This window comes from Marmota monax, unplaced genomic scaffold, assembly GCF_021218885.2.
Source record: "Marmota monax isolate L192 unplaced genomic scaffold, Marmota_monax_Labrador192_F-V1.1 WCK01_AAM20220418_F8-fsc00089, whole genome shotgun sequence".
Classification (NCBI taxonomy): Eukaryota; Metazoa; Chordata; class Mammalia; order Rodentia; family Sciuridae; genus Marmota; species Marmota monax.
In genome coordinates this window covers 4,006,076-4,032,715 of record NW_026694744.1, presented here as the reverse complement: position 1 = coordinate 4,032,715, position 26,640 = coordinate 4,006,076, and the positions used below count along the sequence as shown (strand labels likewise).

The window sequence follows — 26,640 nt, the reverse complement described above, 5'->3', positions numbered from 1 at the left end:
TCTGAGACACCTGGGAAGGATGGATGGATATAAGATGTCCAGAAGCTAGCACACCCATTTGAAGAGCTAACAGGGAAACATTTCTCCATATTTAGAAGTTTTATACCCTGCATTCCTCCTGGCATGTTTTGGCAATTTTTTTTTTTTTTAATATTTATTTTTTAGTTTTCGGTGGACACAGTATCTTTATTTGTACGTGGTGCTGAGGATCGAACCCAGGGCCCCGCGCATGCCAGGCGAACACGCTACCGCTTGAGCCACATCCCCAGCCCTGTTTTGGCAATTTTTAAAGACAGAGAATAGGGCTGGGGATATAGCTCAGTTGGTAGAGTGCTTGCATAGCATGCACACAGGCCCTGGGTTCAATCTTCAGCACAGATGTCAATGTCAATGTTAAGTATTTGCTGTGTGGCCAGTGCTATGTTTTGTAGGTACTACTCAATGTGGTACTCACAATGACCTGTGGGGGAACTATTAACACTCATTTCAAGGATGAGGAAGGAATGAGAAACACCAAGAAGTGAAAGGAATTCACCCAAGGGACCGCTTCTTTGGGGGAAGGTACAAGAGGCTGTGGCAAAGGGAAACATTTCATTTTTAAGTGCCTGCTGTAAAGACATGCTTTGGTTTGTATTTGTGTCTGGGTCCCATTTATTTTATAGTTAGGCATATGAGTTTTTAATAAAACAGAGAAATACTAAAGCTTTGAAATTTTAGTCATGTGTCACCTCAGGGGCAAGTGAATTCTGATTTTCATCTGTAGTACCTAAGCACAAATCGCGACTCCAGTAATGAGAGCTTGGAAAAATAAGCACCCGAGGCTGATGAAAGTAATGCATTTGTCTCGGGGCAGGGGTGGAATGTGAAGCTTAGCGTTCTTGGGGAGAAACATGTCAATACTAAATCTTTTCACCAACCTTTGATGGATGTGCTAATCTTCTCAGGTCAAGCCGGGCTCACCCTGGCAAGGCACTGTAATAACTTATTTAAAAGGCAGGTGGCTATTATAAATGGACTGTTCCATCAACTTTTAGATTTTCATTCTCAGAAATGTATTCCCTTATCAAAGCAATATTTGCTATATATAGTAAGAGCTTAATTGTGCATTTTCTACAACAGAAGACGCTGCAGAAGTGAGCAGGTTGGGGAATTACTGTTCTTTGCTCTCAAATCTATATGACTTTCAAGCTCTGCAGAGAAAACAAGATTAACAATAATGTCAGGTGATTTTCATTCCAGTAGAGTAGCAGTTGGCAAACTACCACCTGCAGACCAAACCTAGCCCTCAGCCTGCTTTTATAAATAAAGCTTTATTGGAACACAGCCAAATCTATTTGTTTATGTACCATGTATAGCTGCTTTCACACTATAAGGGCAGAGATGAATAGTCACAATGCAGACTATGTGGCCTGCAAAGCCAAGAGTATTTATTCTTTGGCCCTTTACAGAACAAGCAGGCTGACTCCTGCATAGAAAGAGGTGGTATTTGTCTCATTGCACATTCACATCAGTTTCAGCAAGGATTAGAGGAACTGCATTAGGAGAGAACTTCTGGCTTATTTAAAGCATTTGTGAAGTTCAGGCAGGTTAAAAGAAAACGTAAGAAGGCAAAATGGTAGGCAGTTATCACTAGGCAAGAATTTTTAATGCACTGAACACTATTATTGACATTAAAAATGAGTGGAATGATGATTTTTTTTAAACCAGGGATTGAACCCAGAGGCATTTAACCACTGAGCCACATCCCCAGCTCATATTTTTAAATTTAGACACAGGGTCTTGCTGAGTTGCTCAGGACCTCGCTAAGTTGCTGAGGCTGGATTTGTACTCCTGATCCTCCTGCTTCAGCCTCCTGAGCTGCTGGGATTAGAGGCGTGTACTACTCACTAAGCCTGGCTCAAAATGATCATTGTGAGAGAAGATACTTCATGTTGGCAATAGTATACATCCTGCTTACTTTCAAGTGGCTGACATTACATCCTCCTTCTGATGGTCCACCAGGATTTTGGTGACCATGCTGTATCTCGGTATAGAGGCCTCTTTCCCTGAGAATTGTATAGAAGAGAGATGATGGGAGTGCGTCCGAGAGGGAAAGGGTGAGGCTGGGGACTGTCTTTAGGGAGCATTCCCTGGGGGCCCCGTGCCCAGGATTCAGAACTTGAGGGGAATGACAGGCCAGTACTTGGGCTGCTTCCTGTCGCAATGTTTGTCGAAGCTCAGTTGCACAGCGGCCTCCATGGCCTGGATCTTGGCAGCGCTCTCTCCATATAAGCGCTTCATCTCGGCCTGGCGCCGCTCTCCAGGCCTCTCACTTGGGGGCTCCACCGAGCGCCGGATGTTGCAGTACAGGCCATGATCAGCATTCACGTAGTCATCTAGGCGCTCTGCGTCCAGCTGCTGCTGCCGCCCTAGAAGTACACCTGAGCATGAGCATGCATGAAACACACGTGCACACAGACACAGGCAGAAGAGCAGGATGGTGAATGCTGCTGCCTGTGGCCCTGAGGCCCGTTGGTCTTCCCTCCCCAACCGTGAGATGGGGCCCCGTTGTGCCTTCTCAGTAGCCCTCCAGATCCTGAGGCATGACCTATAGATTATTATCGTCTACTTAGTTAGGAAGCTCACTCTTCACTTTCTAGGGATGATTATACACTGATAGAAATGGTAAAGAGCCTCAAGGACACTGGTCAGTCTGATCCACCAAACCTCTGCAGTGTGCCCTAAAAATATAGAAGACAAATGAAACCACCTGGGTTTCCTCTCATCATCTGCATGGATACCTCCAAACCTGCCAACCAGGAATGGATGAGGGTGCTCGCCTGCTTTCAAACACCATACCAGGCCAACATAGGAACAAAAAGCTTCCCGGAAAGTCCAGAGTTGCAAGAAGCAGTACATATCACCACAAATGAGGTGGTGGTAGGGGGAAATCACTCCTCTGAAAGAGGTTATTGATTTTAGGCAAGCTGGAAAACAAGCCCTAGTAAGTCCTGCCAGCACCCATGATCCAAGATCCTTCCACAGATGCAAAATGCAAATCATACCAGCAAACAAAAGGTTAAATGAGCCCATGCTTGCTAAAGATAAAAGAGCAAGGAAATTGCAATTCTACAAATAGATTTAAGATCCCCGACTTCTAATCTTGCTATATTAACAAATTTGCCACCAGGGGTTGGGTGGGGGGGGGGTTCCTCACTGGGATTTGACTTTCCACCTCTAGCCTAGGTAGAACTGCAGTGCAAAGCATATAATGGTATGTATAAATATCTCTGTATTTTTAATTCTACTAATTTAAGTGGATTCCTGTAAAGCAAGAAATGCTTTATTCATTTTGCCCTCATTCTACTTTTTACTATAGCAAGTCCCAGGATCATCATTTTTATTCTTATGAAAATACCAACATAAAAATGTCAACAAAAGAATGCTGCATAAGGTAGAATTTAGCCAACTCACATAGATTTTGTAAGTGACTCTGTCAAGAGAGAAATTGATAGCAGAAAGTACATTATCTGTAGCCACTATTGTTACCAAGAGAAATGCCACTAGATAAGGAATGAAGATGGCTGTAGGGGAATAAAACAATGATATAAATCATTCTTTCCTTGTTGCTCTTCTCTCCACTTAGTACCTGGAAAGGAACACAGTAGTGAGCTAATCAACTGTGAAGGGAAAGATATTTATAAGGCTATGCACTGTCACTCTCATAAATCCCGTTCTTTATAAATATCACCTTGGAGTTGGAGAGAAGGAGTTTTACAGACTCGGAAACATTATTAAAAATGGATAAGGCCACATGTATGTGGCCACTGCTGTCTTAGTACATCTGCAGTTTGTTTTCCTCACACAGAAGTAATACCCGGATAAACCAAATGACTGTCAAACAAAATAAATGCCCGATGACTATGATCTTACCCACAGAAAAGAGATATGATTGACTTATTGTGAAATGCAGAAACAAACTAAAAATATGGGCCGAATACGCAAATGAATTAGAGGTCAACAAGTGTTTGATTCCAAATTTTGGTCTTTTTGCCAAGTTTGAAGAAACATCACTATTTATGCTATTCAGTTCAAATTCTATGCCCTTCTCAAACTGAGTTCTGTTGAACAGTGTGAGAGTAGATGAACTGGGTCCTAATTAGGCAGAAAAAAATGGCCATTTCTACACATTTTTCTGACTTCCAAGCTAACTTCCAGGGAGAGAAAAATAAATGAAGCAGTGGGTTAGAGAAAAGCACTGTGTGGTTGCTGTGCTACTTCTAAGACCCCTGTGTGTTCCTGGCGCTGAAGCTGGGGTGGGGAAGGAAGCCCAGCTGCATGCCAGCTTCTCCCTGGGAACATCTCTGTCTTTCTCTTGCCTCTCTCTATCCTGGGTAGGACTTTGAAGAAAAGCTTAGCTTGTTTGGTATTTGCAGAAGGAAGAAGAAAGATGCCTAGGGCACTAGTGGGCAGTTATAGACTGGTAAGGTATGTCTAGTCACTAAGCCTTTCACACTCACCTCTTATAAAAGTCATAGGAAAAGTACTCTGTAAAACCCTGGCCAGGCAGGGGTGGGGCTGATGGTGGCCCTTGGGCTTTCCATTAAAGGCGGAATTTGACTGAAGGATCTCTTATTCAAGGAGTATTCTGAAGGCCTGACATTCCCACATTAGCACAACAGAGTCACTCTGCCACGTATGAGCACCTTAGATATATTACCGATGCTTTGGCTCGTGTCTTGTCCACCCAGAAAAAATGACCCCACACATGTGGTGCTGGGTGCCTCAGAGCCTCTGCATCCAGAGGGCAGAGCCTGCAGTAAGACATTCCCAGCTAACCATGGTATTACCCTCAAATTTGTCCCAAGACTATAATCCGCTTCACTGACAGATTCAGTGACACAACAGATGTTCGAGTGCTTGTCTAAATCTGAGTCTGTGAGTTTAGATGTTTTAACAAACACCAGGATCTTAGCTGTTTAATAAATGTTGCTCTTAGTTGGCCATTAGGGTACGTGAATTTAGCCTTTTTACTTCTGCACCTTTATTCTTTTTTTCCTTAAAATCGAAAGTGGTTATAACTATGCTTTTTGTTACTCTTCTAACAAAAACTATCTCGTGGATATTAAGTAGGCATGCGGATTACATGGAGAGATGATGTCTCTTGGTGCTGGAGTTTGTGAGAGAAACCTAATGTTAGCGTGTGGCAAGCCCAGTGCAGTCAGGAAGCCTGTGCATTTGCTTGTGTGTCACCAGCATGAGATTTTATTCTTAATCAAGTTTGTACAGTGTGAGAACAAAAGAAAGACAGAGCCCCATGCTCCCAAATCTCAACTTGTATTTCCTTCCCATTCAGGCTTCCTCATGAAAATTTAAGGCTCAGCCTGGTGTGATGGTGCATGCCTGTAATCCCAGCCACTCAGAAGTCACTACGTTAGGCAGCAAGGCAGGAAGACTGCAAGTTTGAGGATAGCCTGGGCAATTCAGTGAGCCCTGTCTTAAAACAAAAAGAAATAAAGAGGGGTAGGAATGTAGCTCAGTGGTAGAGCACCTAGTACCCACCTCCACAGACACAAAAAAATTTTAAGGCCCGGCACTTGTCCCCTCCCTGCCTCTTAGGAGATTTGTAAGTTTCATGGTTTCTTGCATAGTGGATATTGGATTTTTTTCTTTTAATTGAATCCAGTGGTGCTTAATCAGTGAGCCACATCCCCATTCCTTTTTACATTTTATTTAGAGACAGGGTCTTGCTGAATTGCTTTAGGACCTCACAAAATTGCTGAGGCTAGTTTTGAACTCGCGATCCTCCTGCTTCAGCCTCCCAAGTCACTGGGATTACAGGTGTGCACCATGGTGCCTGGATGGATAATGGATCTTAAAACACTGACCCAAAGGGTTAAAAGCCTGTCATCTGCCCTGACAGATATATAGGTGCTTGTGGTGTGCTTTGTAAGGACCATCTTTGAGGCACTATGTCACCTTTATTGACTGCTGCATGCCTGGCTCTGGTAGGACACCATGCCTAATGCAAAGCAGGTGCTCTGGAAATGATTATTAAATAATGCTCCAACAAAGGTCATATGTTATTTGTTTTTAAACAACTCTTCCTTTCAGATGCTGTCAAAGAAAAAAGATAAGCCAAGGACAGAGAAATAAATGCTCAAATCTCACAAGTACCAGGCAAAGCTCCCCTGCCTGTGGGCTTCTCAGGGCCTCCATGGCAGATGGCAGAGAGGCACCAATGAGTAGGGGTTGGACCCTGATCCCAAATAACCTAGTTGCTTTGCCTCTACTTACTCATAAAATTAAGAAAGAAGAAGTTTCAAGGTTGCATTAGAAATTTGAAAACCAGTTGGTTTAAAGTCAACTACCACAGGGTGTGGTGGTGCATGCCTGTAATCCCGGCTACTTGGGAGGCTCTTAAGTTGCAGGCCAGCCTCAGCAACTTGGCAAGGCCCTAAGCAACTTAGCTGGATCCTGTCTCAAAATTAAAAAAAAAATAAAAAGGGTGGTGTTCAGTGGTAAAGCCCCTGGGTTCAATTCCCAATACCCCTGCCCCACAAATAAAGTCAACTACCCTTAGACTGGCTGTGTGATGATGGTCACGGCTAGCATCAGAAAGTACTTTAGTGTATCCTGACTAGGCGACCAAGTCAACTTTAGAATGGAATATCTGAGTTTGAAGGCCTCCACTTATTCTACTTATTTCTTCCTTCTTCCTCCTTCCCATTGAAAGAAAGAGTTCTCAATCACTGGCAGATTTTCTCCTGTCAAGGTAAGGTGAAGGCTCAACCATCTGGATGGAGAACCACTCAACTGAAGCAGAGAAGTTTCAACATCACACTTTGGATGTAATTGAATGGTTGTCTTGTCATGGACAGTTGTGTCATCTTATTGAAAATACCTGTAGGACTCCATATTACCAAGCACTTTTTTCTTGTAGGGTATGTGGCCAAAGGAAGTTATTTTACTACAAATCAGAAATAACTTTTTAGATTCTATTACAGCTTTAATATAGGGTTGAAGTGGATTGAATAATGTCCCCCCCAAAAAGTTCATGTCCACCCAGAACCTCAGAATGTGAGCTCATTTGGAAACAGTCTTTGCAGATAATAATTAACAATAAAGATGAGATCATACTGGATTAGGGTGGACTGCAAATCCAATGAGCGTGTCCTCATATGAGACAGAAAAGGACACAGAGAAATGAGGAAAGCCATGTACAGATGGAGACAGAGACTAAAGTGACACTGTCAACAAGCCAAGAAATGTAAGGGAACACTAGATGCTAGGAACAGCAAGGCCCTAGAGCCTTTGGAGCAAAGATGGCCCCGTTGACACCTTGATTTCCAACTTCTAGAACTGTAGGGAAAGAATAAATTTCTGTTGTCTTAAGCCACCGAGCTTGTGGCAATTTGTTACCACACTTCTAGGAAACTAATACAAGGATTAATATGCACACAGGGTTAAAACAAGAAAAATAGTCATGTACTATTAAGGAAAAACTTGACTGGTTTCTGTCTGGGTTTAGGATATATAGTCTTGATTTTATTTGTTTTTGGCTTCAATCTATATATCTACATGATGTAACCAATGTAGATTTATAGTCTATAAAGGAAAAAAAAACATGGGAAGTTACTTGGATTCTAGAGAATCTTACATAGCAGGAAAATATTCATTAAATATTTCATGGATAATTAGCCCAGAGGCAGAACATTTTAAAGGACAAAGCACTAAGGTAATGAGTGTTAAGAATGTTATTTCCCCTCATTTTTCTAGGATTAGCATGTCTCTCTGATGAGATTTGCTGCTATGTTGCCAAAATTAATGCTGGTAGCACAACCAAGGGAATGCATAAACTCGATTAGATCAAGAATGCCTCCATTCTGGCTCGTCAGCAACTTACTCAGAACACAGGCACTTGCCAGCTGAATGGGAGCCATTTTTGCTTGGTCTCCTCACCCTGTGTCCCTTGCTCCATGACAAATGTAATCCCCAAAATACTGGACAATCAACATTTTCACTTATACAATAAAAATACATCACACCCCTCTTCCACTTTTCTGTGACCTTTGATATCTATGGTCCCAATGACTGGTTTTATGAACATCTGGACAAGATGAAGGAGAAACAGGTGGGTCTGCAGCACACTGACTGAAGGCTCATTATGAAAATTAGAGTGAAAATCTTCTGACCTGGGTGCATGGAACACAATGGAGCAGCTGTGTCCCACAGGATGCATAAATGACACATGAGGGCCCTTTGGGAAGAACAGCACATTCTACACAGGGAGTAGACGCTCGTTCCAAACAGATTATCCCTTAAAGCCTAGAGCATGCTTTGTTTCTCCACAGCTACCCCACGAGACTCTACTCCTCATCAACATCAGTCTCGTGGACTAGACCTTGATATTCTTTTATGTATCATTTTAAGCTTGATTTTATCTCCTTTTCCAAACTGTTTTTAAGACTGTTACAGTCTGGGCTGGGGATGTGGCTCAGTGGTAGAGCACCTGCCTGGAATGTGTGAGGTCCTGGGTTTGATCTCCAGCAGTGCAAAAACAAAACACAACACAACAACAACAAAAGAATATCCTATTCTATTACTATTTCCCTATTTTGAATCAACATCCATCCCTAAAACTGTGGGCACAACCCCAAGATAATAGGGGCAGTGTTTGTTTTAGAGGGCCTGCTTCTCTGTGAGGGATGATGACATTCACTTAGATTCTAAGTATTAGGAATATGGTCTTGTAGTCTCAACTGATGGCCATTTATGACTAAAAAAATACTCTTCTTAGTCAATGATAACATTCTCCCTAAGAAATGACTGAAAAAACAGCTGACCTTGAAAACTTCACAACTATTTACTTTATCATATTACCATTGAAGTTTTAAGTAATGGGAATATCTTGTTAGAAATGATGACACATAATATAATTGAAAGAATTCATGTTCTCATTGTGCAAAAGGAGACTTATGCCACTTAACTGTTTTGTGTTTTTATTATTGAAAGCTATTAAATTAGAGGTTACCTGGAAGGGCAGCAATCACAAACAAAAATATGCTGTCTAGTCTGAAGGGTTTCATCCTAAGAAAGTATTAGGCCTCATGTGGCCCTATGGTAGTGAATAATACTAAAAAGTTAAATCTTTTAAATTTAGCTACATTTTCCCTTGCTAGTAATATTTTATAAAATCCTGTGTTGTCTAAATGATTCAAGTTCCAAGATGAATTGGCCTTCACTTATTTTTAGTACTGGGGATTTAAACCAGGGGTGCTTTACCACTAAGCTGCATCCCCAGACCTTTTTATTTTGACTCAGGGTCTCACTAGGTTGTTTAGGACTTAAGTTACTGAGGCTGGCCTCAAACTTGCAATCTTCCTGCCTCACCTCAGCCTCATGAGCTGCTGGGATCATAGGCTTGCATTACCATGCCCGGATAAATTGGCCCTTACTGAATAAGTAACTTCTCATTGTTCAAAGAGCAAAACAAAACAAAAACCTTTGCCAATTATTTGCACTATCCAGGTCCCTATCTCTTTTTCTTTTTTTTTTTTTTTAAGGTACTGAGGATTGAACTCTGGGCTTCAAGCATACTAGCCAAGCACTTCACCGCTCATCTACACCTCTAGCCTTTTTTATTTTATTTTGAGACAGGGTCTTGTTAAGTTGCCCAGGCTAGCCTTGAACTTGTGATTCAGCTTCCCGAGTAGCTAGGATTATAGGTGTGTGTCACCATGCTTGACTCCCTTATCTCTCTTTCTCTCTTTGGTACTAGGGATTGAACTAGGATTGAAAGTAAAGGGCACTTTACTCCAGACCTTTTTTTTTTTTATTTTTTATTTTTTTAATTTTGAGACAGGGTCTTGCTAAATTGCTGAGGTTGGCCTTGAACTTTCAAAGATGCTGGGATCACAGGTGTGTGCCATTGCACCCCTTATCTCTTTGTTAAAAGCTTTTCTGAATTGTGTTTGTTAACTAATCTCCATGAATATTTCTGGTGTATGTAGTGGGTTAGAATGGGCATTCAAATTACATGTGAATTCTATCCTTCTTGCCTGCTCCAAAGAACATGTGTCTATCCTGTACCCACCCAGAGTGCTGCCGGGGGGAAAAAAATGCTAGTGACTTGTGGCCTGATATTTTCAATAGGAAAATAAGGTGCAGGATCAGGCCCTGGCAGCTTCTTCTAAAAATGACCAAGTCTTTGGATTATAGAGTCAGACACCATACCCTGTTCTCACCCTCACCAGACAACTCTCACATTTCCCAGGGACCTAATAATGCTTTCAGGGAAAGCTGCAGGACATGAAAGCATGGCAGAGACTCTAAGATAAGTAGTTTTGAACTGTGCTTTAACTATAAATTTTATTATTTTATTGGGAATAAAACAATGATATAAATCATCTGCAAACCCGGGGTCTCATATATGCTAGGGAAATGCTTTATTGCTCAGTCCTAACTGCACATAAACCTGAAGCTTCTGTGTTTGGTGCTATTAGTGATATGAAATGGGTTCACTTTCCATGTATTTTACTATGTTAAATGTCAAGTAAGAAAAAAGAATGTCAAGAATACCCTTGAAACAGAACTAAAAATTGTGTTAATGACTAAATTTGACAGATAGCAAGATTTTAATCCTTTCATGTTTTTCATGTTCTAAATCAGTTTAAAAGTTTGAAAGGTGCTGCCTAGAGCAGAAATATATGACCCCTTTGAAGCCACATTGTTGAGAGCCACAGCTGAAGGGGCCCCAGCAAACTTCCAGCTGCCAGCAAACTTCCAGCTGCCGGCTGATGATTGGCTCACAGCGGCCCCAGCAACATCTAGCTGATTGGCTCCTCGGCCCCAGCAACATCTAGCTGATTGGCTCCTCTGCGGTGATGCTCATTGGACTGTTTCCCTGCCCTTTCAGACCACGGAGCTGCTCATTGGGGGACTTTTTTGGCTCCTCCCACGTGACCCAGCCAATCGGCCTCAAGAGCAGGAGGATTGTGGGAGGTGGAGAGAAGCTTGTGTGGGAGAGAGAGGCTTGTGGAAAGCCAGTGGTGGCAGTTGAGGCTCTGAGGGTTTTTCCTGAGAGGCTGTTTTGTTTGGCGTGTGTGGTTCTAAAAATAAAGTTAGTTTCTTTTGACAAGTGGCTCCTGATTGTGCCCAGCCAGACTGCGGCACCACATAATGTCTTTATGAAAAATATGCAGACTCTCCACCAAGCACTAATCCAGGCAAACTAATCAGAGCAAAACTGATGCATGATTAACAATACATTTTAAAGGATTGGTTATTGCAACTAACCATAACAATTTACATTTATTGGGCACTACCTTTGTTGCAAGCACCATTCTAGTTACCCCTTCTTATATCATCTCATTTCATCTTCATAATAACCACCTGATTAATTAGGATCCCCATTTCACAGGTGAGGAGACTGAGGCACAGAACAGTGAGGATAGGGGCTCACAAGAAGATAAGAACTTCCGGCTAGTGAGTGGGGAAGCTAAGATGAAGCCCTATGATTTCTTTTGGTTCTGGGATTGAACCCAGGGGCACCATACATCCCCGGCCATTTTTATTTTTTTATTTTGAGGGTGTTGCTAAGGTACTAAGGCTGGTCTCAAACTTTCGATTCTCCTGTCACAGCCTCTCAAGTTCCTAGGATTATAGGCATATGCCACCATGCCCAACTAGAAACCCTCTGATTTGAGTGGTTCTGCCATAACTCCCTCTGTATACTGTTCCTAATGATAATGTAAATATTGTAGAGTGAGGTTAAAGATGGAGATGGCAAACATTTTCATAAAATCCTTATTTTTGATGGTTTGCTATATAGATTATATATGATCTTCAGGATGACTGAGGTTTATTCCCATTTTAATTATAACTTCTACCATAAAATATCAATCTCTGATGGGAAAAGTATGATATTTCACCTTTTGGCAAGCAGCACAGGAATAAGCCCTATCTCCATCACATTATCTTTTTTGAAAGTTATAAAAATAGCATTCCAACCAAGTGTGGACATGTTCCAGTATCTACTCTTCCTCAGTTGTATACTTTTAAATTAGACTAATGGTGCCTGGCATGGTGATGCTGTAATCTCAGCTATTTGGGAGGTTGAGTCAGGAGGACTGCAAATTCAAAGCGAGCCTCAGCACCTTAGCAAGACCCTGCCTCAAAATAAAAAATAAAAAGGTCTGAGGATGTGGCTGAGTAGTTAAGTGCCTCCAGGCTCAATCCTGGCACTGAAAAAAGTAAAATGTCTAGACTGATGGTTGTTCTGTATGAATTTTGAAAAACGGTAAAATTTGTTTTGGCAGATCAAAGAAAGAAATATACCTGAATCAGAAAGCACTGTTTTAAAAATATTCATTTGGATATTCTTTTTTTTTTTTTTTTTTGGTACTGGGGATTGAACCTAGAGGTGTTTAACCACTGAGCCACATCCCAGACATTTTTTATATTTTATTTAGAGACAGGGTCTTGCTGAGTTGCTGAGGACCTTGCTAAGTTGCTGAGGCTGGCTTTGAACTCATGATCGTCCTGCCTGAGCCTCCTGAGCCACAGGGATTATAGGTGTGTGCCACTGTGCCTGGCTCATTTGGATATAGTATATATCCTATTGGCAGTTTAATCAAAAGAATGAAAGTAAAAATAGTTGAAGGAGTAATTTAGTGAAGAATCACAGGCAAATTTCCTAAAGAATATAATACTTTACACCCAGTCCATTGCTTAGTTCCTGGCATCCAGTGGGGATCAATAAATGCTAGCCTATAATTAGGAAGACACAGATATTTTAAGATGGAGACCCAGGTTTCTCTGTTTCTCCTTATTAGAAAATTCTGCTGATAGTGGTGGTACATGCCTATAATCCCAGCTTCCTGGGAGACTGAGGTTGGAGGTAAGTTTGAGCATAGCCTCAGCAACTTAGTGAGACCCTGTCTCAAAATAAAAAATAAATGGTCTGGGGATGCAGCTCCGTGGTAGAGTGCTTGTCTAGCAATGTGTAAGGCTCTGAGTTCTATCCCAAGGCTCATACACACACAAAAAAGAAAATTCTAGGTAAAATATTATACAATTTGACTGCACTTAAAACATTGAGATTCAATACTAGTTATAATAGAGAGAAAGTATTTTTATATTTGTCAGAGGTACTTAAAGTATAAATGGTCTAGTAAATCTTCGTAGGTCTTTGCAGCAAGGTATTAAGAAATTAAAAAAGAACATTTCTGCTTTCTAACTAAAGATTTAAGACCTTTACTATAATTCTCTAACTTGCAGTATGAGACCAAACAGGAAAACTGTAAGTTCTAGGCATTCTGTTATTCTGTTTAGGTTCACACTGATCTCTACACTGAAGGGAGCTATTTAAGATTCAGAAATGTCTCTGGGTTGTGTCCCAGAGAAGTGGCAGTCTCAGGGACAAGCCCTGGCACAGAAGAGGAAGCACAGGAAGTGGAGGCAGGCAGACATGACTTGAATCCTAACAGCAAATTACTCGTTGTATAATTAACTTTTTTAAGGTTCACTTTCTTCATTTGTAAAATGGGTTTAATACCTTGAGGGACTACAGCATAGATCAGGGAATGCAGGCACACATGCACATATCCACTCCATCTGGCAGAATGTCTAAAGTTCAATAAATGGTAGAATTATTATTAGGATAAGCTCTGCTCTGGAAATAAAATAAATAGTCCTATACTAAAAACACTCTGGAAAAAAATATAATCGAGGTGCAACACCCCTGCAATTCTTCTAGGCTTAGGACTAGATTTGGAATATTACCTGCACCCAGTTGAAGAGATACAATAACTTGATATATTAGGTAAAAAGAAAGATGCAAAAGTCAGGGCAAGGAATGGAAGCATGAGGAAACAGAGGCTGGAACTTACTTCGCTCTTCTCTGTGTCTCTCTGTCTGTGCAAAGTACTGGCGGAGCTCGTCGGTGATTTCCATATTGCTCAGGTCACATTCTACCTCCTCGTCTGACTCCGACTCCATCTCTTCCTCTTCAAACAATGCTTGATCTTCTCTTGTAGGTGTCTGGCTCCTACTGTCACATGGAGGCTGTCCAGAACTTCTGTTGGGTGTATAACTGTAGTAGGAGTCCTGCCAGGCCACATGATGGTCATAGAATGACTGTGGATATCCACCCTCATTGTCATAAGAGCTTTGGGGAAAACCTGCAGAAGGGAAGTACCATGGGAAACTGAAATAGGATTCCACGGCCTTCCTGTAGGCATTCTGGTGGCTTCGCATCCAAGCCATTGCTTGATGGTAATGCTGCCAATATCTTGCGTATACCGGATGACAATACCAAAGCTCAGTAGCTTTCGATGTCGATGCCTACAAAATGAAGACAAGCATAAGACAGCCACCAAATGGCACATCCTCAAGAGAAATCTTCAAACATTTAATCAACTAAGCAACAGACATTACTAGTATTTATTAAATACCTACTCTACATGAGGATGTTACTGGGCCCAAAAGGGCATAAGATAGGTCTATACCTACAACAGAAACCAAGCATATGCACACTTGTTTTCTGCAAATGTGTATATCAGGTACCCATGGGACAATTAGTTCAAAGTTATGGAGGCTTATAATGTGGGAACAGAGGCTAATAATGGTCGTTTTTAAGTAAGATTTAAGGAGAGATGAAATAATGATCGTTTTTAGATAAGATGCAGGGAGAGAGAAAAAAACCAACACTTATCATCTTGGCCATCTCTACTAGCTCAAGTTAGAAATGACATGTCAGTTCTAACTGATGATCATGATAGCCTTTGGTTCTTCCTCTTCTGCTTCCTTTTTAACTGCTGATCCAGCTCACTCCTCAATGTCTGGGACAAGATGTATAGTAATGATGGTGCTTTTAGTTTTCTTTCTTTCTTTTATTTTTTTGGTACTGGAGATTGAACCCAGGGGTGCTCTACCACTGGGCTACATCCTCAGCCCTTTCTATTTTTTTACTTTAAGACAGAGTCTCACTAAGTTGCTTAGGGCCTTGCTAAGTTGTTGGGGCTAGCCCCGAACTTACAATCCTTCTGCCTCAGCCTCCCAAGTAGGTGGGTTATAGGTGTGCACCACAGTACCTGGCTTTGTTTTCTAATGTACACAGTGAGTATCCTTTATCCAAAATGCATGGGACCAGAAGAATTTCAGATTTTGGTGTTTTTTGGATTTTGGAATATTTACATAGATGTTACTGGTTGAGCCATCCTGATCTAAAAATCCAAAATATGAAATACCCCCAAATTTGAAACCCTTTGAGCATCATGTTGGTGCTCAAAAAGTTCAGGATTTTGGAGCATTTCAGATATTTGGATTTGTGAAGCTCAATCTGTATTTACTCAGTCTTCTCCATCATGGAATGGGAGCATCAAGAATTTAAAGACTAAATTTTTAAAAACTCATATAAAAAAAGGTAATCTTACCTCTGCTGCCATCTCTGTGAAAGTCCAAATGGTCACTGAAACTAGGAAAAAACAACCAAAGTGAGAACACGTGATCAGAACAGCTGTGGAATATTCATGGCCTCTTCTTGAATTGCAAAACAGCTCCTGAGAGGCTGCCTTTCTGTAGCACCAAGCCTGCTTTTTAAGCAACATACTTTCCAGACCCTGGCACCTGGGTTATGACCTTGTGGTCTTTGCACAAGAAGAAACTCTTCTATTGGAGACTCAACTGAGGTACCATGTCGACTGCCTTTGCCAAATAGTATTGCTCTGGCACAATTACTTCTTATCCCACTGCCCACCTACTTGTTGCGATTTATTGATTCACTGCAAGAAATACGTAAAGTTTAATCTGTAGCTGCACACTTTTGACAACTTATTTAAAATACATTTTTTTCCCCCTGTTCAGGGTTCGGAGCTATTAAAATGCCAGCCTACACCAGAATGTACTTTTACGAAAGTTAAACAAAAATAGCATTCTCAAATGCATGTAAATTTAAGCTTCTGTGAGACAAACCAATAACAATGTGATACCAAGCAAGTAGCTATTTAGGTTTTGAAACTTTAGTAATCAGATACTGAAGGAGTCCTATTTTTCCTACTTCACTGAAGTATAGGGAATAATTTAAAAGTTTCCAGTCTTTTTTTTTTTTTTTGAATTTTTAAGATGTTGGTGGATCTTTATTTTATTCATTTATTTATACGTGGTGCTGAGAATTGAACCAAGTGTCTCACACATGCTAGGCAAGTGCTCTACCACTAAGCCACAACCCCAGCCCCAAAGTTTCCAGTCTTAAGAAATAAATGTGACTTATTTTGTAATCTCTATCAGACTATTCAATATGGTTATGCTACAAACTAAGATGTCAAATTGATCACTTCTTTTTAAGATTTAGCCTGGGGGCTGAGGTTGTAGCTCAGTGGTAGAACCCTTGCTTAGCACATGTGAAGAACTGGGTTCAATCCTCAGGCACCACATAGAAATAAATAAATAATATAAAGGTACTGTCTATATCTACAACCAAAACTATTTAAAGAAGTTTTTTTTTTTTTTTTTTTTAAAGATTTAGCCTAAAGAGAATTATTTATATTCTCTCTTTTTTCCCCCAGTACTGGGGATTGAACCAAAGGATGCTCTATCACTGAGCTCATGCCTAGCCCTTTTGTATTTTTGTTTTGAGACAGTCTTGCTATGTTGCCCAGGCTGGCTTTGAACTTGTGATCTTCTTGCATACTGAGTAGCTGGGATCACAGGTGTGCACCTGGTTCATATTCTTTTAAAATATAACAAGCTTTAAAACGGGGTATTTTTAAGAGGACCAAAGTGACTTTCTATAAATTTATCTTAAACATAGCTCATATCTCTTTTTCCCTGTCCTAAATTCAGGTGCACAACATGCAATGAATGTAAACTGGGAAACAATTAACAAATAAAATAAAAAATGTAAAATGGAATTCACATTACTTTAAAGCTATAATTTAAAGGTTTAGAACATGACCAATGACCTGGAAACCTAGCTAATGGCTATGTGCTTTATAGGCTACTGAAGAAATGTAAAAAGTCAATACTTGGGTGTCTTACTACCCAAAGAAATAAAACTAATACAAATTAAATTATGGTAGAAATTAGTACATATTTGAGTGTTAAACTGTAAGGTGATTTTAAGTGTATAATTCACTAAAGCAAGGTTTCATATTTCTATCCTTGAAATCTGAATAGCTTTTGGAGAGCCTGCAGTACATAATGATATTAAAGTGAACTCCATGTGTGCCTTAATCAAATTTGTTTCATAGATTAACAAGTAGCACAGAAATTACATTTAAGAAGTCTAGAAGACATCTGTTTATCTTCTGGAAATTAAGAGTTGTGAATCTAGACTACTTTCCGTGCCCTATAAGGCAGTCAGAATCAGGTCAATTATCCTCAATTGGGAAATCAGATAGGCTCAAATATTTATAGTAAACACCATTGTGATGTGTGTGGTGGCACTTGCCTTTAATCCCAGCAACTTGGGAGGCTGAAGCAGGAGGACTGCAAGTTCAAGGCCAGCTTCAGCAACTTAGGGAGGCCCTAAGCAACTTGTTTCAAAAATAAGAAAGCAAAGGAGATGTGGCTCTGTGGCAAAGTACCCCTGGTATCAACACACACACACACACACAAAAAAAAAAAAAAAAAAAAAGGAAAAAAATTCCCACCACTGTGATTCAACACTACTGCAGACTAAATCCTGTTTTTTTGCACAGTTCTAGGGACTAAATCCAGGTGCTAGTGCATACAACCAAGGGCTGTACCACTGAAGTATCTGCCCAGCTTTTTTAAAATTTTGAGACAGCGCCTTACTACATTGCCCATGCTGGCCTTGATCTTGCAATCCTCCTGCCTCAACCTCCTGAGTAGCTCGGTTTACAGGCATGAGCCACCACAACTGGCCCCAAATATTGTTTTTATTTATATCTGGGAATATCCATTCTGGCATTAAAGGTATTCTGAAGGTTCATGGCCAAGAGAGGCTCCTTAGGCAGAACTAGAGGTTTAGGTACGGGTGATCACAGTAGACAACTGCTGAAGAGGCTGCTCAATGGCTCTGATTAAAAAGGGGGAAGGAGTTGGCCTGGGGTCCTGGCTCAGTAGTAGAGCGCTCACCTAGCATGCATGAGGCACTGGGTTTGATCCTCAGCACCACATAAAAATAAAATAAAGATATTGTGTCTACCTAAAATTAAAAAATATTTTTTAAAAAAGCAGGGGTGTGAGTGTGTGAAGGAGTGTCAATTTGAGGAGAGGATGCTTTTAACTTTGGTTCAACAGATAATCTGGAAGAAGTGCTGTGATCCATTGCTGCAGAGATTGTCCAGGCCCACTCAGCATTTTGGAAGAAAGAAGCCAGGAAAGCCAGCTGAGATGACTGAAGAATGCAGCTTCCAGCTTTCCAACCAGCAGTAGTTCAGATTCAGCCAAGGGAGCCCACTATCTATGGTATCTATCAGCTAAGGTACTAGGCCTTTTTTCTTTTTGTAGAGGGAAGGGATGCTAGACAAGTGTCCTATCACTGAGCCACAAACCCAGCTCAGGTGCTAGATTCCTTTAAGACCCAGGCCATGAAGAAAGATGAAATTATATTAATGATGGAATACAGGGAACACTGTTAGCAATTCTGCTTTTGGGTAACAGTAGCAGAGGAATTAAATTTGCTTTGGCTGCTGGGATACCTGTAATAAAATGTACTGTCATCCTCCAGCAAGTTTAGTATCACTGGGGCTATAGATCCAAAATGCTCATTTCACTCCTGGTTTTAACATTTTCTCTTCCCAAATTCCAAATGCTATTTGTCATATTCTTTTAAATTTTAAGTATTTTTTAAATCCCTAAACTCCTACAGATATTAAAATTAACCATTTTGAATAACTGATTTGAGTTTATAAATTAATCTCTTAAAAATCAAATAGTATTAAGTATAGGAAATCACATCTAAAGGAACAGCAACTTGCATGGAGCTTTATAATTATTATTACCTTGGTATTTCCAGTATTACTTGTTATTTTATGCTAGCATTTTTTTTCTATAATGGTCCAAATAGCAAATATTTTAGGCTTGTGGGGCACATATAATCTTTTCCATAGTCTTCATATTCATCTCTGTTTTAAAAACAAAATGAAACACCAAACACCACACCAAACAACACTTTTAAAATATATAAAAATAATTCTTAGTTCCTTGGAAGAACAAAAGACAGGCTGTGAGCCATCTTTCGCCCTTCCCCATTTTATGATAACATATTATTAAGTTGTATACTGTGCCCTCAATACATTGAGCATTCTAATTGCTCCTCACTTTCCATTTAGAAACCAGTGGATTCTCATTTCATGAATTATTAGGCTTGGAGTAAGACTAGTAGAAGCAAGAGAACCAAATATCCACAGCAATCTTGGTGACTGATTCGTAATATTTTGGGGAAAAAATAGTCCCCATGGCTAAATAAGGAAATGGGGCCATTTCTTAAGGATCTGCATAGACACTTAGCCAGGCATGGTGGTACACACCTGTAGCCCCAGCTACTTGGAAGGCTGAAACAAGAGGATTGCAGGTTCAAGGTCACTCTGGGCAACTTAGTGAGACTGTGTCTCAAAATAAAATGAAAAGGGTTGGGGATATATAGCTCAGTAGCAGAGCACCCCAGGGTCAACCTCCAGTACCACAAAAGAAACAAAAAACCCCACAAACTACAGACATTAAAAACAAAAAAAAAAATGAACAAAAAACTTTTGCAAAACCATATCAATCCCTGGGGCTTAGAAAGCACTGACAGTGCCATGATTTCTGATGGAGACCCTGCTAACTGCCACTGCTAAACAGGACCACAAAATGACACAAAGCAGCATGGAGTTCTGAGTATCTATGCCCTAGGAGGAATCCATACTCACCTCTGCTGAATACCCAGGTTCATCAGCACCTATCAGTTTGTTTTTTAGGGAAGGGGAGAACCTCCTCTGCAAATGGATCCTGTTATATTGAAGCTGGTTATTTTCTCCACCTAGACAGCTTAAGGAACTAAGTAGAATGCCTGGGTTTCTGAAAAGTCAACATTTAAATAATTCTAGGCATCAGAAAAACACTTCAGACATAGCCACCTCTCACAGAGAAGGAAGTTTGTGGCTGCAGCAGATTTAGACACCCTTTCAATGTTTTTTCATTTTATCTTTCATCCTCCCCTCCCCAGGTGGCACAAGCCTTGGTGGACTGAACAGCAACTTTTCTCCCAATGGGCTGGTGGGGCTGAGAAGAGATTGACAATGTCAGGGAAGGCCAGGATCCACAGCTCCTCAGACCCAGCAGCTCTTCCCAGTGAGCACAATGGCATAATAGTCACGACCCAGCTGAGCCCTGCTGAATACAGAGACCATTCATTGTCTGTCCTCAACTAAGAAGGAAGGAAAACCACAGGGATGGGTTATTCACTAAGCACTGCTGAGGCCTATCAAGACAGAGCCTCTGAATTTTGAGTGATATATTTCCCAGATGGCCTCTTTTAAAAAGGCATTTATTCTGCAGTGTATCTGCGTACTCTGGAAGATTATTTATTTATTTATTTAGAGCTGGGGATCACACTCAGGGGCACTCGACCACTGAGTCATATCCCCAGCTCTATTTTGTATTTTATTCAGAAACAGGGTCTCACTGAGTTGCTTAGCACCTTGCCATTGCTGAGGCTGGCTTTGAACTTGTGATCCTCCTGTCTCAGCCTCCCTAGCTGCTGGGATAACAGGCATGTACCATGGTGCCCAGCTTGGAAGATATATTTTTAAATACACAAATATATATGAAAAACAACAAAGAACTTCATAGCTTTCAATGGATGAAATGTGCCTATTTCCATCAAGTTACTAAAAAAAAAAAATTCTACATATAAGTAATGTGGTTTTGTTGAAAGGGAATGGCATCATATATACTTTTTATATTCTTATAAATACAGATCTAGGACATACCATGGCAACCACATACATAAAATGAAAACACAAATCCCACTCAAAACTATACCCAGTAACTAGATTTCCCTTTCTACCTCATCTCCTTGTTCCACTAGAATTGCGAAAACTAAATTTATGAAAACTCATTTGCTTTGACTTTTGCATAGAAACACAGTAAAAGTCAATCATTAAATCATTACTCTGGTCCTGAAGGTTGAACCTTCCTATTAGGATCCCACTGATCTGGCTGACACAATCAGATAATTTGGGGATCTAATTAAGGCTCTCAATATATACTGTTTCAAAGAGGAAGGGAGTCCATAGGCGAAGTGAAGGTATGGAGAGAATTTGAATAACATAAATTGAGTCATGTGGCTCTAAGAAATCTTTCTATACAGGCTAACTCTATCTGGAAGATGTCTTTCAATAAAACATATTGGTATGAACTTCAACTCAGATAAATAAATACAATAGGGATTTGTGAGAGCACTGCTTCCTGCCCCCACCTACTTGGGGAGCCTTGCTGCCACCCCTCGCTGGTTGCAGAGGCTGGCAAGCTCCTCTGGCTTGATGCCCTATGGGCTCCCTCCTGTGGCTCTGCATGATCCCTGCTTAGTTATTTGGACATCAAAGATGGCACAAGTCCCAGTGGCCTTGTTTCACCGGCAGGAAGAGTGAAAGCTCCATCTTTTGGCTGGACATGGGCCTGTTCAAAGAACACATGCCACTGTGTTTGCAAAACCTGCACCTCCCTATGACAGTCACTGTTAAAACTGAGGGGTGAGGGAGTCAAAAAGCTGGTTTTTTTTTTTTTCTTTTTATTCTCTTAATCCCAAACCCCAATTTACCTTCTTCGGGATGTTGCACTAAGAAATGTTGTCACAAAGAAGGCATGGTGTGGGGAAGAAGATGGAAAGGATGTAGCTAACAATTCTTTTTTCCACACAATTGTCAATCCACCCACAGAAGGGCATTGTTTAATTTGTCAGCAAGGATGATGGGTTTGTGAATGGATTTATTTGCAAGTTCACTGAGTCCCCATGTGATTGGCATCAGAGCCAGAATGTCACAAAAAAACAAAGTTATCCTCTGACTCCTGAGCACAACAGGAAATGGGAGAACTGAAAACTGGGATAACTAAGAAGGATATAATGGTCATAGTTTAAAAAAGGAAATGGAACTTTGTTTCACCGAAGGCATTTCTATCATACAGCAAAACCTGGAGTGATCATAAAAGAATAAGGGCTGAATAAGCAGGTATAGCAAATTAAGGATGTAGCAGCAAAAACCTTGACTAGTTTAAAAGTTTAATATCACTTTTCCATTTCCAGGGCCTTAATTCAAATTTACTTCTATAAACATTCATAGTAATTCCATGTTAATTTTTCTCTTTTCTAAATCCATATGATAGTCATTATGCCTCATATATTTGGGCACTCAAATAGAAACAGAATTTGCAATTTATTCCTTTTAAATTTCCCACTTTCCTTTCAGCATAAAATAATAGCTAGCATCTTCTGCCCCAGGATATTGTTGTAACTGCTGTTAAGATTGCCCATTTTATCCCTGTAACATTATTTCCTCTACCTCTACTTCTCCAAATTATTGAGGAACTCAAATAACTGACAATAAAGTCCCATGTCTTTTCAGGAAGCAAATATTTAAATATATTAATATGTTTTCGAGATATTTTCAATTTGTCCAACTTTTCTATAGGTGGACTCTCTATTATGGAAAAGTCGTTCCGAGAGCTCTGTACCTAGTTCGTAAACTCTCCAGCTCTAGCCTTAATTGTTAAGTCTTCCTCTATCCTTCTCATCTCACCCTATCCTTAAATGCGGGATCTTAAGAAATATAAATGAATCTTTCATTATCTTGTAAAATTTTTAGAAGAGAATTTCTGTGGAAATTTAGTTTGTATACTTTTCCAGCTAGCAGTGAACATAGCAATTTATATACCTTATTGTGAATTTGCCTTCAGTTATGCTTATCCAAGGGTAGTAAAAATCTTTTAAAATGTAGTTTCTGTTCACATAGCCATCCCAAAGGAGCTTTTAACTCTGATAAATTATACTAGTATAAATTGTATTTTTAAAGAGTGTCTGTCCTAAGCCCTACAATTCATGGGAGCCATGCGAGTAAATAACCCTAGAAGCCTTGTTTGTATTCTTAATCTTTAATCTAGATTTTAAGTAATATTGTTCTGATTTAAGGCGAATAACACCTGAATACAGAACCTATCTTGTTAATTAAATTTAGCAATCATTTCTGAAAACAATAAAATTGTTCAGAACCATTTTAACTGTACTCAGGATTTCAGAGCTAAAAACTTCTTTGGCCACTGATTCAACTCCACCTCATTATTACAAAGGACAAGTGGGCAAAAGTATTCTCTACCTCAATAGGTAAGGCTCATCAAAGATTGCAGCTGCCAAATGGTCTCAAGATAACTACCACCAAAAACTCCAACCTCCCAGAGGCTAAAGTGCAAGGGTAAAGGAAGAAAACATTTTTTTTTTTTTTAAGTAGATGGGCCAATATCCTACATATCCTGCAAGGATATGTCCTGGGCGCTCTTCTATTCAGATATTGGAGTGGATGGGCAAAATCCGAATTCATCTACAGAGCTAGCATAACACGGTGATTTCCAGCACATTAAAATCACCTGGGGAACTTAAAAAAAAAAAAAACCCCACATCCAAGCCTCACTTCTAGAAATTCGGATTGAACTGGACTGGGACGGGGGCCAGGACATCAGAATTCTTAAGTCACCCAGGGATTGGGAAGCACGTCGGGGTTGAGAGCCTCTAGAACTAGTCTTCTCTAAAAATTAACCTGCAATGATTTAGGAATCTCTTGGGCCTCTGGGCCCACCTTTTGCCGCGGGATGCTGATGGTTACAATGTGACCGCCGAGCTTCCCCCTGCGCCTAGGAAGGCAGGCCCAGCGGCCATCAGGCTCCTCCCTTACTCCCCCAAAGAAACCCAGCCGACCCGAAGTCACCTCGTGGGCTCGCAGCTTGCAGATCCCGGGTGGTGGGCGAGCAGGGACCTATTTTTCGGTGGGGAGACAGGGATAATGAGGAGGGACTGTTGCCCGGGCAACTAAAACGCGGTTCCGAGGAGGATCCACGTGGCAGTGTCGCGCCGGAAGCCCCGCCTACGCCGTAGACGTCAGGTTCCCATCCAGGGCTACGCAATTCCGGAGACCGGCGCGGGATGGGAATCAGCTGCGTGGGGTGGAGCTTGGGGATGGCTGGTGACCCGGTTAGAGAACTGAGTGCTGAACCGGGTCCCGGCACCGGAGCGAGGACCGGAACGGGGGTCCTGGGCGGCGGGTCTGCACTGATGTGTGTGGCGGGACGGGAAGGCGAGGGATGCTTTTGCAGGGTCCCTGTGCTTTTAACTTTTTACCCTGCTCTCAAGCTCTCATTTTTATTCCCTTGTCTTTAGCCTTACTTTCTTCCTTTCTACTTTAACCAAAACGGAGGGTGGGAAATAACCTTGCTTTGAAAACAGAGTCACCCAGATCAGAACTAGTGAGATTCCAGTGCTAGTTTATTTAACCTCCCCAGTCTGGTGTTTCCTCATACCTAGGACGTACAGAACCTCTTGTAGGGAGTATTGTAGCAAATAACCAGTACCTGCTATATATTTATTTATTTTTTTGTCGTCATGATTATCAGCAGAGAAATCCTTAAGTAAGCAATAGACATCAAAGGGACATATCCTTCCTGGGGTAATTTGGCAAAATACAGCAATCCTTAAAAGGGGGAATATTTTGTGAGAATTTATTCCAAGAAAAAAAAAAAAAAACAGGCATGAGTTGGATGTTTATTGCAGACTTATTCCAAAAAGTGAAAATTGCAAACAATCTAAGTGCCCAATAGAAGGAAATAGCTGACTATTAGGCAACCTCAGGAGTGGGACATTATTGTCATGTTATTTGTATACTGTATAAGAATCAAAACAGAAGAACACTTGTTTAACAAATATATACTGGTTGGGTACTATTCTATATCTGCAACCTGTCCACTGGGGTGGCCACTAGCCATATGTGGCTTTGAGACCTTGAGATGTGACAGTCTGAACTGAGATATGCTGTAAGGGAAAATTACACACTGAATTTTTGAAGAAACAATGTAAAATATCTCAATTATAAAAATTAATGATAACACCTTAGGGAAGGACTGGTTAGGCTAAATAAAAGATTAAAATTAATTTAATTTTTAACTTTTTACTTATGTGGCCACTAGAATATTTAAAATTATAGGAAAGACAGTAGAATGAAGCAGACATAACTTTCCTACGCTCATATATGAATACATGACTAGTGTAATGTTACATCATGTTCAACCATGAGAATGGGATCAAAATTGTAATGGGTTGCAACCCATATGTGTCAAAAAATACCCTACTGTTATGTATATCTAAAAACAAAACATCAGAAATGTTGTATACATTATAATTTTATTGGGGAGTAGTATTTTATTTACTGGACATACAATGGTGAATAACTGTTTTTTTTTTGGAGGGGGCATACCACCAGGGATTGACTTCTATAAACATTCATAGTAATTCCATGTTAACTTTTCTCTTTTCTAAATCACTGAGCCACATCCCTAAACCCTTTTTTGAAAATTTTGAGAAAAGAGTTTCTATAAGTTCCTGAGACTTGCCTTGAAGTTTCCATCCTCCTGCCCCAGCCTCCAGAGCCACTGGGATTACAGACTTTGTGGACCACACCTGACTTTGAATAATAGTTTTTGACCTCATAAAATTAGCAATCTGTTGTTGGGTAAAGCATAAATAATAAGTGAAATAGTACAATTAAATGCTGTGGTAACTTATGAAAAAAATGTTGTGGAGTATGGGCTGAGGGGGATTGTTTTAGACAAAATTCTTCCTCCACTGTTCAGAAAATGTATGTGGTAGGACACGAGTCCTCTACAAATGGAAAGGGTAGGTTGGGGTGGGGGGTGGAGTGTGGTGTTTTCAGGGAAAAGTAAAAAATGTAATTGAGGCAGGTAAGTCAATTTGGGCCTGGTAGAATATTTGCTACAGGGAAGAAACCAGCATCAAGGGAAGAAGAAAGGAGAAGAAGGGTAACACAACCGAAGGAAGAGGTGAGGGGACTTCTGGGAAAGGCAGAACAAGACAGACTGAGAGTAAATATGTTTCAGGCAGAGCAATTATGGGAATACTATAAATATAAATAAAAGCACACATACACATTGGTTACAATATTATTGTTATTTTGGCTGCTGTCAGAGACCTAGAAAAGTGCTTAAACCCTTGGGAAGCATGTTTCTGTCTCTCACAGCAGTCTGGGTGAAGGCATTCAGAGTAGCATGGCAGCTCTGTGGTTCTAGAGACTCAATTCTACCTATCTTGTAGCTCTGTCCTTCCTGGTTTCTTGCTAGGGCCTGCATAGTCCAAGATGGCACACTGTTGTACCTTTTTTCTTGCCATTGGTAGCAGGGAAAGGGGAATCTGGGGGTAATCTCCTTTCCTTTAAGGTAGGATTTCTCTACCTCAGCACTATTCACATTTGGGAGTGGATAATTTTTTGTGTTGAGGGTTTACCTGTACATTATGAGATGTTTAGCAGCATCCCTGGACTCTAACCCAGTAGATGCTAGTAGCACCCCTCAGTTGTGACAACTAAAAATGTCCCCAGATATTGCCAAATGTCCCCTGGGGGCAAAGTCATCCCCAGTTGAGAACCATTGAGTTGC

At 40.6% G+C, this 26,640-nt stretch overlaps 1 protein-coding gene across 3 annotated transcripts; it reads right to left on the bottom strand.

Annotated features, from left to right (window-relative positions):
* Window positions 1–698: 698 nt before the first annotated feature.
* On the bottom strand, window positions 699–24,069 carry Gemin8 (gem nuclear organelle associated protein 8). Of its 3 annotated transcripts, none has more exons than XM_046424330.2 (4): window positions 23,907–24,069; window positions 15,417–15,457; window positions 13,872–14,325; window positions 699–2,408 (listed from the first exon to the last, which is right to left on the bottom strand). In XM_046424330.2, exons 2-4 carry the CDS (start codon window positions 15,426–15,428, stop codon window positions 2,152–2,154), a joined length of 723 nt encoding a protein of 240 aa, XP_046280286.1. In that variant the 5' UTR covers window positions 15,429–15,457; window positions 23,907–24,069; the 3' UTR covers window positions 699–2,151. The 3 variants fall into 3 exon arrangements, with proteins under 3 accessions (XP_046280286.1, XP_046280288.1, XP_046280287.1); XM_046424332.2 differs by having other exon boundaries at window positions 15,417–15,451; XM_046424331.2 differs by lacking the exon at window positions 23,907–24,069 and adding an exon at window positions 19,860–20,477.
* Window positions 24,070–26,640: the final 2,571 nt, after the last annotated feature.

What these genes read in the sequence shown, in the direction of transcription:
- Gemin8 (XM_046424330.2), bottom strand. An exon ending in GAGACACAGAGAAGAGCGAA is followed by an intron (nt 2,409 to 13,871) that starts GTAAGTTCCAGC and finishes GTGTACTTCTAG; the next exon opens with GGCGGCAGCAGCAGCTGGAC.